Here is an 18562-nt window from a genome sequence, read left to right as displayed (position 1 = left end):
GAATGTAATCAAACTTTCACACAGTGGTCACCTAATGGGTCCTCAGTTTCACAGTATTACTTTCATGCACACTACTTTCCGTTTCATCAAATTCTTGCTCCTGATGTACTGAACAATATTCAGTTCAAACTATTGATGGCAGGTCTTGATGTTAACAAGTTTTGCATAAAATGATAATAAATAACTTACTGAAACACCAAATGATGTAATAACTTGTTGAAATGTTGCTTTTCCACGTTGTTATGGAGAGTGTTGTCCTATTGGTTGGGTCGCACATTAGTAAGGCACGGTTGTTGCCTGTAATATGGTAATATGGTCAATGCTACGGCATGCTGATGCATTTACATATTTCCATTCTTTATTTGGCGTGGTTACCGTTGACCATGGACTCATAATACTCCTGAACCTTCATTTAGTGGTTAACTAAATTCAGTTGTCTTGGATATAACAGTGTGCTACACTTCACGCACAAGAATAACCTGTAACTTTGATGGAGCCTTTGTGAGCCTGATGAACTTGTCTAACACTGATGTTCTGGTTTTCTGCTCTTACCTTTGCATGATAATATGATGACAATTATTAAAGTTGCTGTTTACACCCAGGTCTGTCCAGGCACAGCATTAAACCTTGGTTATGAAACGTTAAAATGTCATTGTTCTGTCCTAGTGGATTGTCTTTGTGAAAATTGGTTACTTTTATAAAATTTGTGAGTTCTAGCCAAAAAGAGTCAAAGTGATCCTGATTTTTTAACCATCAAAACTTATAAAAATTCTCTTTGAGTCAAAGTGAAGAAATCCTCTCACGGTGTTCATGCTTCTTCTCATCTTTTTATAATGCCATTACATGCATTATATATATAGGACTCTTCAGGTACCATGTGTACTGCCTAGTGACTTATCTATTATGAAAAACCTGTGTACACAGCAGCCACAAAGCTGCACTACATAAAAAAGATGGGATAGGGACATAAAGAGAGTCTCTAATGTTGTAACATAATGTGAGTGGAGCCTCATCAGCTTCTAAGTGAGCCTCACTCTGCTGCATGTAACAGGGAATATGAATAGAACAGAACAAACAGCCCATGTAACCAGCTTAATTGAAATACGGTCTTATTTACGGTAGCATCAATAGCAGGATTATTGCTGAGCGTGTAGACGGTCAATGTTCAGTTCCTGAGGGGGAAAGAAATCGAGCTGTCCTTGTGAGCCAGTCAATGACAGCTGCATGTAGCCACATTAGCTTGTTATACTTAAAAATTCATGTTTAAACCAATACTGAGAGTTTTGTCATTTAGTCCTTCTTTAGTTTTTAAGTTCGCAGGTTTTAACATTATAACACTATTTTTATGTTATTGTTTCTATATCAGTCTTGTTCCCAGAGTTTTCCATGTGCTGGTCGGGCTGTGAGGAATGCTTTCTTGTCACATGGACCATACCCAGCGAAGGACAAGATACACCTGGCCAGAATCATACGGTACACTTGTCTCTGTCTATTTGCGTGTCTTTGTGCAGACCTGAATCGATGAGTCCAGTGAAGCATATACACTGACTCACAGTCACTCTTGTGCTCCATCCTTATTGGTCGCTCAACTTGTTTTTGCTCTGTGACGAACTAAGCAGGATGTAGATGTTTTGCAGTGAAGCACAAGGTAGTCTGGGAATACATGTACTACAATGGGGCACGTAACGTTACACTGAAATGTATGTAAAATCAGTCCAAACATCTTGGGGAAATAATAAATAGATACTCTTAACAATCATTGCACGTACAGTCAGACAAACGCATTTAGAAGCACACATGGACGAGGAGTTTATTTGAGGGAACGCAGATGAGAATAGTTCAGTGTTTTGGAGGAAAAGGCTTACAGAGAACTAATGAATAATCAATGGGTATTGACTAAATAAGAATGACAAACTGTGTGCCAAGGGAAGAATAGCGTATGAGTGTGTGTGTGTGTGTGTGTATGTATTATGCATGCTAACACTGTGTAGCCATATTTGTGTGCTGAAAATCTTCATTTGTGTATTTTAACAGGCGTAGCTATGTGGGAGTGGAGCTGGTGCAGTGGCTGTGTGAGCAATGTGTGTATGTGCGCTGTCGGACTACCGCTGTGCGTGTCTGGCAGGTGCTGCTGGAGCTGGGAGTCCTGCTGTCTGGTAAAAACACATACACGCACAAACACCGACCATGCCTGCGGAGTGTACTGCATTTTAACATTCACAGTCACCTTCAACAACAATCTACACATCTTTAGAGATACCAGTTCCAAACAAAACAAAGTAATATAAAAAGCTTCATTTTCTGATTCAACCTGATTTTAAATTAAGATCTTGTCAAATGAACTATCAGAATTAGCTTTCTGAGATAAAACTTCCAACAATTAAATTACACTGAAGCCCCCAATAACCCGAATAATCTCAATAATTATTCTCCCCAAAACATCTCCCTGTTAACAACACCCTGCTAAGCACTGACACATCTACGAGTCTGTTAATCTAATATCAGACTGCTCCATTCATACCCCGCTGTGCTTGGGTGTAAGTGGACTAGTAACAGGGTAATATAAACATTTGTTTGCATTCTTCATCTTTGTAAATTCATCTTTTAAAGGCAGTAAATGTTTCTTCAGAGGATGAACAGTTGTGTTCAGGTGCAGTTCATCAGTCTGGCTAATCCACAGTTACTCATAAAAGGACTTCAACTCTGTCTGCTGTGTCTCTGCTCGTTAACTACAACTTAGAAGTGCTCATTCGTTTTTGTCAGTACTAGTTCGATATGAGGAAAAATTCACACACTGTGCACCTCTGCTAAAATTCCACCTACACCATGTGTGCCTTGAGTCCCTGAATCCAAGATATCTGGAATTGAATGAGTTTGTGTGATATTGACTTGAAAATCAAAATGATGTCTCCAAATTTCTTCAAATGTTTTATGGATCTGTGGTGATATGATGTTCAGTTTTGTTTTAACTCGCAGTCGTAAATAATCCTGCCAGGAATTCTTTGATTCAGATGTGGATTGACTAAACTGCCTCGAGCCACATCTCTGGTTACATTTTCATGCAAATCTATACAAAACTTTATGAGCAATCATGCTAACAAACAAACAGACAAACCAGGCCAATCGCACCTCCTCCTCTTTGGCGGAGGTAACAACTCACATGAAGGCGTTGACTCACATCAGTACTTGTCTAGACTTCACTCCGTGTGGATTTCACCCACACAGAATACATTTACAGTGGGCACAGTTGTTGTTTAAATAGCTGTTAAACATAAAAATCTAATCAGTGTGGCTTAAATAATTTTCTTCCTGGTGGTTGTTTTAAGAGTGTGACAGCCTTTTTTGTTTGTTTGAAGCTTTCTTCTAGAAGGCTTTACCGCTGTAGATATTATAATATATACACTTGCTGGCCACATTATTAGGGATCACTTACTATTACCAGGACACCTATTTGCCTACAGAACTGCCTTAATTCCTCATGGCACATATTCATCAAGGTGCCGGAAACATTCCTCAGAGATTTTGGTCCAAGTTGACATGACAGCATCACAGTTGCTGCACATTTGTCGGTTGCACATACACAATCCAAATTTCCCGTTCCACCACATCCCAAAGGTGCTCTATTGGACTGAGATCTGGTGGACATGATCAGAAACAAAACGTGAGTAGACTCTGGTGTTTCAACGATGCTCAGTTGGAACTAAGGAACCCAAGCTTCAAATGCTCCAAAACCTCCACCAGCAGCTTGATCTGTTGACACAAGCCTGCATGGAGTCATGTTTTTCTTTTCAATGTTGTAGCACAAATTGAGACTCGTCAGACCCACATCTTCTATTGTCCAGTTTTGGCGAGTTTGTGTGACTCAGGCCTCAGTTTCTTTTCTTGGCACTCGGTGTGGTTTTCTGCTGCTGTGGCCCATGTGCAACTCAAGTTTCGATATGTTGTGTTTAGAGATTTTTTTTGCATACTTTGCGTTATTGAGTGATTTTTTGAGTGTTATCTTCCTATTAGCTTAAAGCACTCTTGTCTTTTTCCACTGACCTCGTATTTTCACCCAGAGAACTGCCACTCACTAAATATTTTCTCTTTCATGGCCATTTTGTGTAAACTCCAAAGATGGTTGTGTGGGAGAATCCCAGTAGATCGATAGTTTCTGAAATACTCATTTCAGCCTTTCTGGCACCAACAACCGTGTCTCGTTGAAAGTCACTTAAATCAACTTTCTTCCTCAATTTGAGGCTGTTTTAAATTCAGTAGTTTAAAATGTGTATCTGATAAAGTGGCCACTGAGTGTATAATGTTTATCTCCACAAAGATTGCACTAAATAATAATCAATAAACAGAACAGCAATGTGCCACATGGCAACTTCTGTTGAGAAACGCTTGAGCGCGTACCTGACTGATTGTTAGCTTTGATTGTGATTTAGGCATAACAATCTTTGATCATATTTATACACTTGAACTATTAACTATTATATATTACACGCTTAATGAGACAACATGGTTCTGATACAAAAGAAGCCCCCTTTAAGCTTGCTGCCAGCATATGTGCTTTAAAAGGTGCCATTGCTTCTCTTTCATCACAGTGTATGTGTTTCTATTTGTTGTCTCTCCAGTGGACCAGCGGGTGGTGTTTTCAGACTCCAACTCTTACTACCAGTTCAGCTTTGAGGAGTGTGACTCTCCCTCCTGTGAATTTCGTTACAATGAGGGGGAGTGGCCAGAGGCTGTTAAGCTCCTCCTACAACTAGCTCCATATGTCCAATTCCGCTCAGGAGGTGGAGCCAATAGTCCGTAAGTGTCCAGTAAAATCTGATCATGTATGGATTTATAGAAATGCACACTATGTATTGGAAAGATTATGTTGTAAATCTGAATCACTTATAATTCATAAATAGTATTTTAAATATTGGCCTCAAATATTTTCTTGCAGATAAAATTTTGAATAAAAGATACAAAAATTCATGAATAAATACACTGCTCAGGAATAACATTCATTATGATACATGTTAGTGGGTGGACTATATTGGCAAACAAGGGAACATTTTGTCCTCGATGTTGATCTCCTAGAAAAGCAGAAAAAATGGGAAAGCGTAAGGAATTGAGTGAGTTTGATGAGGTCCAAAATTGTCGTGACGATTCTGCAGTGGTCCAAGGAAGGAACAGCAGTAAAACAGCGATATTGCCACGGCTGGCCAAGGGTCACAGATGCATGTGGGGAGCGAAGACTGAGTTGTGTGGTCCAATTCAACAGACGCATTACTGTAGGTCAAATTGCAAACAGATTTAGTGTTAGTTCTGATGGAAAGGTGGATGCCTGTCCTGATCCTGTCCTCAGTTTGAAAATGCCAACAATGGGCGTGTGAACATCAGAACCAGGCAACGAAAGAAAGTGGCCTGGTTTGATGAATCATGTGGATGGCCGGGTACGTGTGCGTCCTGGCAACAGGATGCACACGGAGGCAGTGTGAAGCTTCGGGCAATGTTCTGCTCGGTAACCATATGGCACGTGTCCGATCCATGGGGACCCCCACCTCACAACTTACAGGACTTAAAGGATCTGTTGCTAGAATCTTAGTGACAGATACCACAGCTCCACTGACTTGAAGTGGAAGCTTGTTGCACTAATAAAATATCGAAGCTGAAGCGACAGGTTTCCGGTTTATATTAGAGATTGAGGCCATTTGTCTATTTGATGTACTGTGCAAAGAGACATGTGACTGTGTTTGACTTGGCGGAAATGTTGCAATCCTTGCAAGTACATATCTGACCTTGCAACTCAAATACACACGCTGTCCAAGATTTTCCTCAAATCCCAACAAGGAACTTAATCTCTATTCACTGTTTCAAATCCCCAATCTGCTTATGTGAGAGACGCATCCAGTTGCTGGCGCACACACCTCCGCAGCCCTAGAAAAAAATGAGCCTTCGCCTTTGCACACAAGCTGATGCATGATGCGATCGCTCAAATATGCGAGATGAGCTCTGATGCACGCTTACGCATACAGAAACAAACATGCAGAGCGGTGTCATCCAGAGTTCCCTGCTTTGTTACTCCGTGTGTGGGGTTCCTGTCGAGGCTGCTACTGAACTCGATGTGTCAGTCAGACAAAAGCAGGGACCAGTGTGTGTTTGTGCGAAGGAACAAGGGAACGTGCCAAGGAAATTCTGAGTAACAACATCAAAAGGTGCATTTAGAGACACTAGAGAGACAAAAAGACAGTCGGGGGGAATTGAATGTCATATTTGAATGTGACTATCATGTATTGCATTGTAGGTATGGTTATTTTCTATACATAATAATGCACGACATGTGCACTCAGACTCCTCCCAGGTGCTGGAAGAGTTTATAAATTTGATTTGAGAAAGAAAAAGAAACTTATTGCATATTTAACATGCTGAATCACTCATTTATATTTAAAAGGCTGTAAATATGTCTGTCCTAAGAATCAATATGGATGTAGTGCCATATTGGCTCAAATAGATTGTATATTTTCTTTTGGAAACTGCATCTGAATAAAATGAAGCAATTTAGTTTTTATAGACCAGATAAAAATGAGATTTTCCATTCAGGATTCTCGCACTGCTACTTTGACTCTGTTGCTTTGTGTCTGTCTTTGCCTGTCGCGTCATTTCTCTGCAGGCTATTTCTCTCTGTCTTTCTCTCTTTCTTACATCCTCTGGCCCTCTTAGAGAATGATTGTAGCCGTTGTCGAAAATAGCTGACGTTTCTCTACTAGTTGCTTCAAAGTGAGCTGAGGAATTGTTAAATATATGACTCAGTTGATATTGATTCTCTTTGTAACTGTAATAAAACATCACCTAACATTACATAATGCATATTTAAAAAAAGATGCTGCAGCAAAATTTAAATTGCAGTCTGGTGTTACTGCCTCCCATGAACTGTTGCGTCATGTGTTTTACCGTTTAATCTAACAAGAGAACAATTAAAACGATACTGGCTGCACAGCCTGAGCTGACCATTGAGTGATTGCTGCTTCAGTAAAGCAAAAGAAGGACACGTCTCTAATTAAATGGGCTTGCTCTGGTGCATCATGTGTAGAAGAGGTTTACTACTTTCATTCAATATCATTCAGTTAACGCCAGCACTGTCACTCTGTCTCCAAGGACCTCTGCGTCTCAGCAACATGACACGCTCTCAGGCACATTTTCATCACTGAGATTTGTCAGTTCATTGTTAGTTTTCACTGTTATAAATTGACAGGAATGTCATGGTTTCAGGCAGATTGCAAGTTTAAACTTGCGACATGAGCGAATCCAATATTGTCATACAAGAATCTTTCTTTGATTAAGTCAGTGACGTTTTCATTTAATGAGCTTTTTTTGACAACAGCAATCAAAAAAATTGAGATTGGCATCATTCTTTTTCCAAAAGCTTTACCTCCCATTACATAAAGAGTAAATCTTGCTTATATAGAAATGTCTTGGGTACTCTAGATGTGAACGTCAATATATCTCATGCACTGAATATCAACTGCATACAGCTGCCAAATCCCATGACACAGCGACATGCATATGAGCATCTTCCCAGTGTGACATAACTCAGTATAATAAGCTCTGCTACATTTACATTTAAGGATTTAAACTAAACATTACATTTTGAATATTATGGAGTGCAGTACAACTCAATCTACACTACAGTAGTTTAACAATTTACACAATATTGTGTCAACTGCTTAAAAAGTTAATAAGTTGAGATCACAAGCAACACTAAAAGTGACAAAAGGAGGAAATGTTTCAAAAATAACAATTTATTAGACACTGGATCCCTTTCTTATCCTGCATGACACTGTGTATTTCATATACTGTAACCCATAGTCCATATACACACTTTACTGTGTGATGTATGAGGTGGTTGTCAATAACAATTATTTTGCTGGTTTCCCCGTCTGTGGAAAAACGCTGTTCTCTGCACTGTGCAGGAGAGGCAGACTTGCCAGGAGCTAAAATATGCCACCGTTCGCCTGAGAGGGGAAAACGTACTTGCTTGCTTTGCATAGTCCTCTGGTACTACACTAGACGATCTATAGCCCTCTCTATTTTAAAAGGGAGGCGAGTAAAGCCAAAAAAGCCAGTCTAGCAGAATAGCGAAGGGTTTTAGCTAGAGAGGAGGTTATTCCAGAGAACACGTCCTCCTTATGATTCACACTCAGTCTGCCGCAGTCCGTTGAAAAGCCTTTATTTTGTTGTTAGACTAGAAAAATTCAGATCATGGCTACATGCGTGTGCGCAGTGTCTACGTTATGTAGTTGTATTATTCTGACCGAAGAACTCTGTGTCAAAGATTGCTCTTTGTGCCGTGCACTCTGATACAATTTGAACAAGGACGTGACCCATCATCATAATCTCGTATCAATTTCTGCTTTGTGTTGTTTAATGACCGGTGACACACCTCCTACTGCACCTCTTTTTCAGCTCTGGTGCATTCAGGCTCATGGTGAGTCACCAAATTACCAAATGAACAACAGCAAACAAAATTAAGGACACTGTTTGGAATAAATTTAGCATTTATCATGGCTCAGAATAGACTTTGTTTTGTAATGGGCTTCTAGATTTGATGGGTAATAAAAATGTAAAGTATGAAACAAACAAAAATGAATAATTTGCTCCTATTGTTCCACTGAGTTTGTTAACAGAAACCAGTAATTCTGACCAATTAAGCTATAAGGAAAGGTTTTCTCTCCTTCCAGGCATCTGATGTCTTGCCTGCCTCTGTCTCTCTCTGTCTATGCCAAAGCTGAAGTGTCAGGCTGAAGGCTATGCGTTATCACCATCTCTCCTGCTTCTGCATCCACCGTTCTCTTATCAGATTACAGTGTAGACACACACACAAGCACAAATGCACACACACAAAATCACACAGGGCTTCATCTTCTTTCCTCTACAACTATTACAAGTGCCTACGGCACCTGTTGATAAAATCCAAATTGTATGCAAATTGGGGCATGTGTGTGTACGTGCGTGAGTGTGTGTTTGTGTGCTAGAGGCAGGGAGAATATATGTGTGTGTCATGTGGGGGTGAGGCAGTATGTGGGAGACCAATTCAAACAGTGGTTTTGTAAGAGAACATATTAGATGAGAGGCCCTCGGGTGCAGTGTGTCACCACTGAAGGCAAACTCAGTGCAATCTTGTATTATTACTGAGTTATACTGCAGAGTTTACCCCCAAACAACCGCCTGTTTACCCAAAACACACACACACACACACACACACACACACACACACACACACACACACACACACAAATGAAGTTAAACCTAAATATATTCACAGAGCACTTTTAGAAAAAAAAACTCAACAAGAGCTGCACATCTATATAAATTGTGAGCCGATGTACTCACTGCCAGTACCTACACACACACAAACTAGGCCACTTTAACTTCAACAGAAGGGTGTGTCTCCAAGCTGTTTTGCATAAACCACATGAAAAAGAGAAAGGGCCGATGAGAAGTTCCTAATACAAAACCATGCAGGCCCTGAGGAACTATAAACACAGGATGATAACTCAGATGGGTCGGTACAACTTTAGGGAATACGATTTTCCCCGTGAATTCACCTTAGCAGTCATGTTTTCATTTAATTTTCATCATCGGTTGTTGTTTGAGAACTTGTTGTGCCACCTTAATGAAGTCACTGTAAAATTATAATAAGGTTCCACCACAAAAAAATCAGCTTATTTAATTTATTAAATAGGAAAGTGGTGATGTACCAACATCGCTGCTATTCAGACGAATAGAACCAATTTGGATCTGGTTGTAGTTCTTTCTTATTAAACCAGGGGGCAGTGTAGTGAGGAGTTTAAAAAGAAACTTTTGTCATTGTGGGGTTTTTTATTTAAATTTTACGAACCAGTTAGTTACCAGTAAAGGTGTTTCTCTCTCTCCAAGGTCAGAGGAAGACTCTGAAGGCAACAGGGACATCTGCAGTGAGATTCTTCAGATGAAAGCTCTTGAGAGACTCACTTCTACGGTCAGTGTGGCAGGGTCAATACAGCATCATCATCTAATGAGATAAACATTAGATGAAAACTGGAGTGTGTTATAGTTCACCAGATGTGTTTGTGTATGTTTTGTGGTCTAACATCTTCAGTCTTCTTTCTTATAGGTGCAAAGTGAGTTGGCGGCTGCTCTTGCGCGAAAGACACGTAAAGCTTGTAAGTACATTTAGTTGATGCGTATGTGTGTGTGTTTTCAATGTTTCCACAGTGAGAAGACAGAATGAAAAGGACAATGTCATGTCGTAAGAAGAAACGTGTTAATGTGCTGCTGTTTGATTGGTTACAGTGTCAGAGCAGGACTCTGAGACAGCAGAGACGAGCCACCAGGAGCCTCGAACGCCCAGCGAGGAGAGCAGTCCGGTAACACACACAGTAAAAACCGTCTCTAACCCCCCTTTTTTTCTTTTAATCATAGTCTTGTCCTTCAATTAATTTTTCAAAGTTAATTTCATTTAAAAAAGGAATCTGCTGCTTTGACAGTTTGCACTTGCCTGAAGTAGGCCTACAGCTGAATCAGTTTGTGTTCTTGTTGCATTACTGTTAAGAAGCTATTTCAGTGTCTAAATAGGGCACAATAAACACATTCTAGTAGCTCCTTAATGCAGCAATACAAAGTCTGATCCACAGACAAACTTTGTAGATCCCTTCCAAATGAAGAGATAAAAATGATAATTGTTTTGCTTAATCTATCTTTGTCTCTTAAAGGTTGCAGGTTGAATTTATGTAGGGGGTACACATGGGGTTGAATGTAGAAAACAGGGTCAGAGCAAAGTACAGAGGGAGATCTGTTTGGTCCCAACTATGTAGAGCCAGAACTTTCTCTCTATGAATTATTAATTCGGTGGATACACCGGAGAAATGAGGAAAGAGCAAGAAAACAGGAGGAAGAACAGCTTTTAAACACAATTGCACACATATAGCAATGTGTACGGATGGGTGACAGATTAAAGGAAAATCCATATAGCGTCGTAGTGAGGTGCTGGGTCATCATGCAACACTAGAATAGCTTCAGTGCTTTTTAGCATCGGTGAAACACCATTCTTCTGAAGGTTATTCCCTAGTTGGTATTTTGATGATGGTGGTTTAGAGCACTGTCTAAGGCTAGGATTATACGTGCTTGAAGACATGCACATGGATCACAAAGAAGTAGTTGTTGTCAAGTCTACCTGGAGCATGCAAGTGTAGTTTGTGGACAGTACAGTTTGATACAACTAGTTTGTGTGGTCACAACGTGTGAAAGTGCATCGTAAGCTGTTCACCCTCTAATAATGAAATTTGTGTCTCTCAAATGCTAAAAATACATTAGCCTGACACCTTGGTCCTAAGCCTCTCCTAGGTGGGATGATCTGGGGTGACTGCAAAGGCCGTAGCATATTAGGCTTGTAATATTGGTAGTCAGATAATCATTTAGTGACCACTCAAGCCCCATGCATATTGAGACCTCCTGGAGGAGACTACTGCAGTCAAGACAGAAATAGTTCATCATAGGAAAAAGGCACTGTGCATTGAGCCATCCCTCCTAGATGTACTTAAACCATTTCATACACAGAGCCAACGGATCACTTTACATTTTACTTCCACTCTTTGGTTTTTGGCTCATCACACTTCAGCTTGTTGTGATGCCTGTGTTAGATGTCTCTATTATTTTCAGTGTAAATGATGATCAATTTGAAAAAAATGTAGAGGTCTAAAGCAGATAAAGTATTCTTTAAAGAGTAAAACATATATGTTTAAACATATTTATATTTTGCTTCTGACTGCAGCAATTCTATTATAACCTGTTCAGTTCACTGGATGTTGTTGGTATGTGTTTGTGTTGTGCTGTTGTTGCTCAGTTGTTGCTCCTCTGTGGATTTTTATATTTCACATATACTGAAAAGCTAATTGACAGTGACACGTTCTTTTTACTCTCTTGATCCCTCCTTTTAAATATCAATCCACAAAGTCTAACTGCACAGTGTTATTTTGTTTGAATATGTCGTGTTATCTGGATTTTGGCAGCTTGGAAGTGAGTTCTGGCTAACATAGTAAGCTATTTATGAGACAAGCTCAAATTTTCATATTTGTTTTGTTGGCCGAGGAAAAAGAGAAAATATCCAAATGAGCCCAAACACATTGTGAATCCAGCCGCTTCGAAGTAGAGCTGTTCTTAACGAGGAATCGTCTTCTCCACTCTCATTCCTCATTCTGCCTCTCACTGACTACAAACGCATTAAACTAGTTTTGCTTTAATTACCAGCAACAAATGAAGTGCATAATTTAAACGAATTAGAGTCATTTGCAAATGAATATAGGCACTAATGTACATTTACAAGTAAATGATGTAGGACTCCTCACTATGTTGGTACAGTCGTGAATGCTGTGGAAACTGCTATGCAACCCAGGTGGATACAGCGAATAGTGAATCTGATCCAGACATTACATTGATCCTGCAGGAGCTGTTTAGGAGCTGCTGCAGACTGTAGTGGTAACATAGGTGTTGCATGTTAATAAACAAGTACAACTGCAAAACGTATAGGATAACAATGTGAATTTCAACTTTCATTTCCTTTGGCGTACAGTTTTTTTTTTAACCTATGCAGATATATTGTTAAACTCAAAAGGCTCTAAAATATAGTGCTTTCTAATTTAGCTTAAACACTTGAAGATCATAGAAAAATTAAAGCAAATCAAAGAAACAGGCGGACAATTCAAATACACACATTTGTCAGTGTTTTATCTTGGTGTGTCGTTGACAGGAAGCTGAAAGCAGGTTTGCAGGAAGTAGTAAGGGACATGGCACAGGGGTTGTGATATAATGTCTATGTGTACGTGGCTATTCTGCCAGATAAGTGGTGCCATTGGGGGAAGGGGGGGTGTTTTCCTAGTAAACAAAAATGAGCGATGTTCTGCAGGGGTGTGTGTTACCCTCTATTGGAACATGGCACCGTGGGATAGTTGAGCCCACAGGAAAGGATACCCACCCACCCCCAGCCAAATGAACCCCCCCCTCCCCGTCCCCTTTCTATCTCTCTTCCAAGGAAAATAAACAGACCAGGCTACCAGCCACCGGTGATAACCATCATACTAGCACCCTGGGGAGCACACTCACACAGTAATGTTTTCTATTGTCAGGTATATCTAGGGACAAAAGCACTGGTTTCTCCAGAATCCTTGAGCTATTTCAGGGAAATATGTTCCTGTTTCATTTTCCTTTTTTAAGGCCACGATGTTATACATTCCTTTTTATCCACTTTCTTATTTCATCTGCCTCAGCTGGACTACCAGGACAGTAGCAGATTTCTGTACTGACTATAGAGGGGAGGAGACAGACACCACACTTGCACCCTAGCACACTATTCTCACACAGACACCCACTCCCGCCCACTTATACTACTAATCACACACTCTCATTCCTTCTCCACCAGATCCTCTGACACAGAGCAGTCAGACTGAGACAAAGAGAAGTTCAGTAGATAAAAAGGAATTAGTGACTGTAATAGATAGAAAAGAATAAAGAGACAAGTAATAATAACAGGGAGAACAAGATTAGATAGAGAGAGCTAGGATTACCACATTTTCTTATCCTACTCACATGGATATATAGGGGCAACAGAAAACTTCTCCTTGTGTGTTTCTGGATTATGACCAAACTTTGTTGACCTCCATTCCTCAAACATACTCTGAGTGTTTCTACAATGTCTTGGGACTGCGGGCTGAGATATGTCTTCATGCCTCCTGCGTTGCAGCTGGGAGGTGTGTGTGCTTTGCGGGACAGCAGCAGCAGCGGCGGCGGAGGGATGGGCACCGTGTGCGGCCGCGAGGAGCTAACCAGCCGGCTGGGGCTGGAGGCCGTGCAGCGGCTGGCCAAAGACGGCTGTCGGCTGCTGCAGAACCACAACTACCGTCTACCCGACAGGAACCAGGCGGTGAGTAGAGAGTGCTATAGTTTGATATTATAGTACATCTTATAGTATCGGCAGGACTGCTGACGTTGTCTTGTGAACTCTTACCATGTAATCTGCAGACAGAGTTGTGGCTGCACGCTTAATGTGAGTGGAGAGTAATGGACGTCATGCGGTTAATGTTGTCATTACTGTCATCATTTTTAAGCAGGGACACACACACCTCAGGTCAGAGTTACTCATGGATTCAGGCCAGGGATCATGCGAGTAAATCCTCCTCAGCACCATCATTATTGGTGGTTCTGTCCAGCTAAGGGATAGGCACGCATGCATGCATGTATTTTCCAGCACGCCTGGCCTGTTTAGACCTTTTCTCAGTACATGAGGGCACAATTCTGCACTGACATGCACACGCCAACTAAAGTTATCACTGAAGACGCCCAGAGCTCGGGTTCATTCAGATCACTTTACTTTAAACATACACCAGTTCTGTAGCTCATCTAATGTGGGTGTTAATAATGGCTTAGCGCATCGTGATCTCATACTCTTTTTACACGCTGTCAAGTACTGTGTGTGTGCGTGTAGATGTGTGTGTGTGTCAGTTTGCTGGCTAGAGCTTATAATCATTCGTGGGCGCTTGCATGTGTATGTTCATGTGCTGCTTGCCCTGTGGCAGGCTGAGTCAGAGTGGGCTGATAATGAGCGGGGTGTTAGTGAAGCGTTGTACTGTATGATCCTGCTCTACAGTACACCTGAGGGCCGGAAACGAAGGAAATGCAGTCACATTTCACCCTGCATCACCGTGGTTGTGTGTCTGTGTGAGTCTGACTGAAGCCCAGCCTTAGGGATTTTCTAAAGTGTGCATAAATCTAGTTTCATTTCTTGAAAATGTACACAATAAAAATATACTGTATTTTATCATCTTATATATTAGAGGAGGGATGCAAGAGAGAGATCAACTAGAGTCCAATCTAATCATTATGCTCTAAACATTTAGGTATCAATATCATTATATCTGTATTTAGACTCTTGAAGGATTTATCTCGTGTAACATAAATCTGAGCAAGTATAGCTTTAAGTTAATGTAGTTTATTGATCCTGCAGTCGTGCCCATTTTTTACTTTGTCAGAGTAAACAGAACACTGTTTGGTTATTCCAGGATGTCAAACAGAAATTCAAAGCAGCCTGGCTGTGTGTAGATTTCTTTACATAAATGACGCATCAACACTGAAAGCATTTTTTCTCTATAAAGTATAATTTACATTTAAGGTGCCTTATCGACAAAATCTTGTTGAAAAGAAAAAGTGCACTTGTTCATATACCAGAACACAAGTAGTGTAAGGTGCATTACTGGCCACATTTCTTATTTGATTTATCCATGCCTTTAATATTATAGCATAAAAGTGTGGTGTGACATCCCCAGGTGTTGCTGTATAGCACTACAGTGTAAGCAGTTTAAACTGCATGTGACCAATACGTGTGTCAGTTTTGAGCCACACAACATCATAAATTATTAAAAACATCTTTTGAAACAAAGATGCTTTGCAGCCCTGATTAAACTCAGTTGGCCTTTTATTCGTAGGTGTTATTGTTTCAGCTCATCGTTCAGCTCAGGTTGCAGAATTTAGCAGAAACCAAAGCTAGACGACCAGCTCGATACACAACAGAAACCATTCTCCTTTTACTGGGTTGTCATGGTGATTTTCTTTTTTTTTTTGGGACAGATAAGCTCTGACAAACCAGTGTGGGCTGTTTCCATAGTGATTTAACTCCTGTGTCATTGCATTGCTTTGGGTTTTTCCATTTCTCAATAGTCATTTCTGACTTGCATTTTTGTTACTCTTCCACATTTAATCAGCATTAGAAGTTTCGAGAGGTCCACCTACACAAAGGGTTCTTCGGTGTTACACCATGCACTACACACTGGGCAGGTTTTGGGATTAATGCTTTATGTGTGTCCCACTATGTGTGGTTGCACATACTATCTGTGTGCTGCTGACTTAAAAGCATTGTGTGTTATACTCTTATCCATTATTTCCAGGAATCAGGCACAGAGCTATCATAACAAAGATATGGCTTGGTCAGTGTTGACACACACACATACATTAGCAGGAACAGGAAAGGAACAGAGAGTGCTTCCTTTAGGCTTTGCATGGGCATCCACCTTTCCTGACAATGTTACGTCATGCTGTGTGTCTGTGTGTGACTAACTGATAGAAACAGTGAGGGTAAAAGAGACTTTCAAATCCTGTACAAAGCTGAATATATATATAATAAATATATCCTTCGTTTTTCACACTCAAATTGAACTCTTTGACCCTGTGACGAGTGCAGCGTGTCCCCAGGTTTCTGAGCTTTCTTTTTTCTGTTTCGACTTCTCAAACCTTTCGAGCATGAAGTCTGCACAATTTGGAGACAGACAGGGGGCGAGGGAGCGGGGGGACAGGAAAAATTGGGTGAACGCAAGAGAGCTGGAAGTACAAATGGTTTGAGGAAGGAGCAACGAGAACAGGAAGAAACGGACCGATACACCTGTTAGCAGAGAACAAGTGAATATCTAAAGAAATGTCAGAAGCTCTTTTTTTTATGCCTTTGAGACATTTCAGAAATGTCATACCCACAGTTTTTACCTACAGTTTTTTTAGTCTATACATTAGAGGTTGATATGTTGGTGTTATTGGGAGACAGTAAAGTAAGGAGGCATTGAAACAGATCCATTATTTATTTGGAAAGCTCTCTCTTTGTCATTGATGTGTAACTGCCTGAAATCCCCTGTTTTTCCTTTCATATCAGATGTTTTGCTAAAACGCATGGCAGCTTGAGTAAAATGTTTCTGTTTTTTGTCTTTTGTAAATGCTGCTTTCTCCCACACTCCTCTGTCTCCCTCACTTTACTTCCCAGGCTCTTGCCTTTCATCTATCATTTCTTTTTTGTTCTCACTGTCTTTTTCTATTGCATAACTTTCTGACCCCTCCTCTCCACAAGTGCCCTTTTGGATAGTTTTACTTTTTCATGCCTCTGAGTCTTTTCCATGGCTACATTAAACGCTTTTTCTCTCATTTTGCTGTTTGCACTTACGACGTAGAAGCGTATGTGAGATGTTGCGTGCATGTTACTAATTGTCATAGTGTTACTGCTGCAAGTTTTACTTTGCTGCATTTTCTGAAAGATTTTTGATCTTGAGTGTGTTTGTGTTGTCTCACTGCCTTCCTCCATTCTTGGCTCAGAGTTGTTTTTCTTGGCATCTGTGTAAAGAATGTAAGTGTTGTCGGAAAGATCAACAGCTTGCTACTGAATCAGGAAGGCAGAACATTTTCTTCTCCTTTGTTTTTACAGTAGTTGTAATTGGTTACATAATTGGTGTGTTTTTTTAAGTGTATTTCTAGAGCACTTTATTATATATCTGATGGTGTAGAGTGACAGGAAGCGTCAACAGAGATAGAGAAGGGAGACTCGTGATAAAGCCGATCCCAGTCTCTGTTCAGTGCCGTGTCCCCTTTAGACCCTTAGGCCACCAAACTTGTTATCTCGGCACCAGATCAGGGTCGCTGGGCGCGGTGTCTGTGCCAGGCCATAATGTGATTAATAATGGTTTGTCAGATGAGCTGTCACTGCTTTGCTAATATCCTGTTTGCATTTCTGTGTTGTTAACCCTTCCGTATGATTATTTTTAGCATGTTATAGAGGAAATTAAACATCATGTAATTAGGACTATGTCCTTTTATGAAAGTCCCTCTTCTCTACAGGTGGATGGTGTTTTTGTCTGCTTTTCAGGTCTGTGAATTCAGCTTAGTTTAGTGTTTGTGTTTATCTCCAAATTTAGATAAAGTTTAGCCCTAGGGGATTTCACAGTTGCATTCCTTGCTATTTTGGTATGAATGTTTTGGGCCTGACAAGAGTTAGGGGGTGGTGCTCAGGTTTCTTCTGTATAGAATAATTATATCAAAGTTATTACTTTGCTGTGTTTTGGGAGGTCTTAAGGTAACGCTTAATGTTATATAAAGTAGAAGAACTAAGCAAAAAACAAACAAACCCCAGTGCAATGACATATTTATTTTCTTGTTGGCTTATCACAGTACGAGCTCTAAACATGGAAGTGTGATGGTTGAATAACTGTTCAGGTGATCAGCCTGATAGAGTCTACTATTCTAACAAGTTGGAGGGGGTGTAAAGGTACCATCAACCAGCAATTATCATTCCTTTAGAAAAGGAATTAGACACACTACAGCACACTGGATGTGATGGCTGCTGCTGCACATCTGTGTCACACTCCCATAGAATATGAATCACTGAAACATGTCTGCACACACACACCTCTACACGCACACACCACTTTGGGCATATTGTTTTGTCTGACACAAGTCAGATCCCACCTGCTGTCTCTTGGGATCAGACTGATCCTTTCATCGTACAATACCAGAGATGTGTGTGTGTTTGTGTGTGTGTGTGTTGCTCTCTGCTCTCTGCAAACTTGTCTCAGTTTTTTTTCTAAATGTTATATAGGTATGTGTGTGTTTGTGATCTCAATCAGCTTCAGCAGAAATCTCTATACAGGGAGAGCAGAATTATTAGGCAAGTTGTATTTTTGAGGAATAATTTTATTATTGAACAACAACCATGTTCTCAATGAACCCAAAAAACTCATTAATATCAAAGCTG

The 18562-nt window shown here is 40.4% G+C and overlaps 1 protein-coding gene across 1 annotated transcript in view; it reads left to right on the top strand.

Moving 5' to 3' along the window:
• The window catches only part of rapgef5a (Rap guanine nucleotide exchange factor (GEF) 5a), a 44754-nt gene that overhangs the window by 11176 nt on the left and 15016 nt on the right, over positions 1-18562 (top strand). Inside the window, exons 3-9 of the mRNA XM_005728262.2 lie at positions 1367-1473; positions 2035-2156; positions 4617-4794; positions 9910-9991; positions 10127-10175; positions 10306-10379; positions 13748-13927. Coding sequence (XP_005728319.1) covers positions 1367-1473; positions 2035-2156; positions 4617-4794; positions 9910-9991; positions 10127-10175; positions 10306-10379; positions 13748-13927 — 792 coding nt within the window. The remainder of the gene's footprint in view (positions 1-1366; positions 1474-2034; positions 2157-4616; positions 4795-9909; positions 9992-10126; positions 10176-10305; positions 10380-13747; positions 13928-18562) is intronic.

This window comes from Pundamilia nyererei, unplaced genomic scaffold (genome assembly GCF_000239375.1).
Source record: "Pundamilia nyererei isolate P.nyererei 1_Seehausen unplaced genomic scaffold, PunNye1.0 scaffold00028, whole genome shotgun sequence".
Taxonomy (NCBI): Eukaryota; Metazoa; Chordata; class Actinopteri; order Cichliformes; family Cichlidae; genus Pundamilia; species Pundamilia nyererei.
The sequence above is the reverse complement of the archived record's forward strand: the minus strand, read 5'-3'. Positions and strand labels throughout refer to the sequence as shown.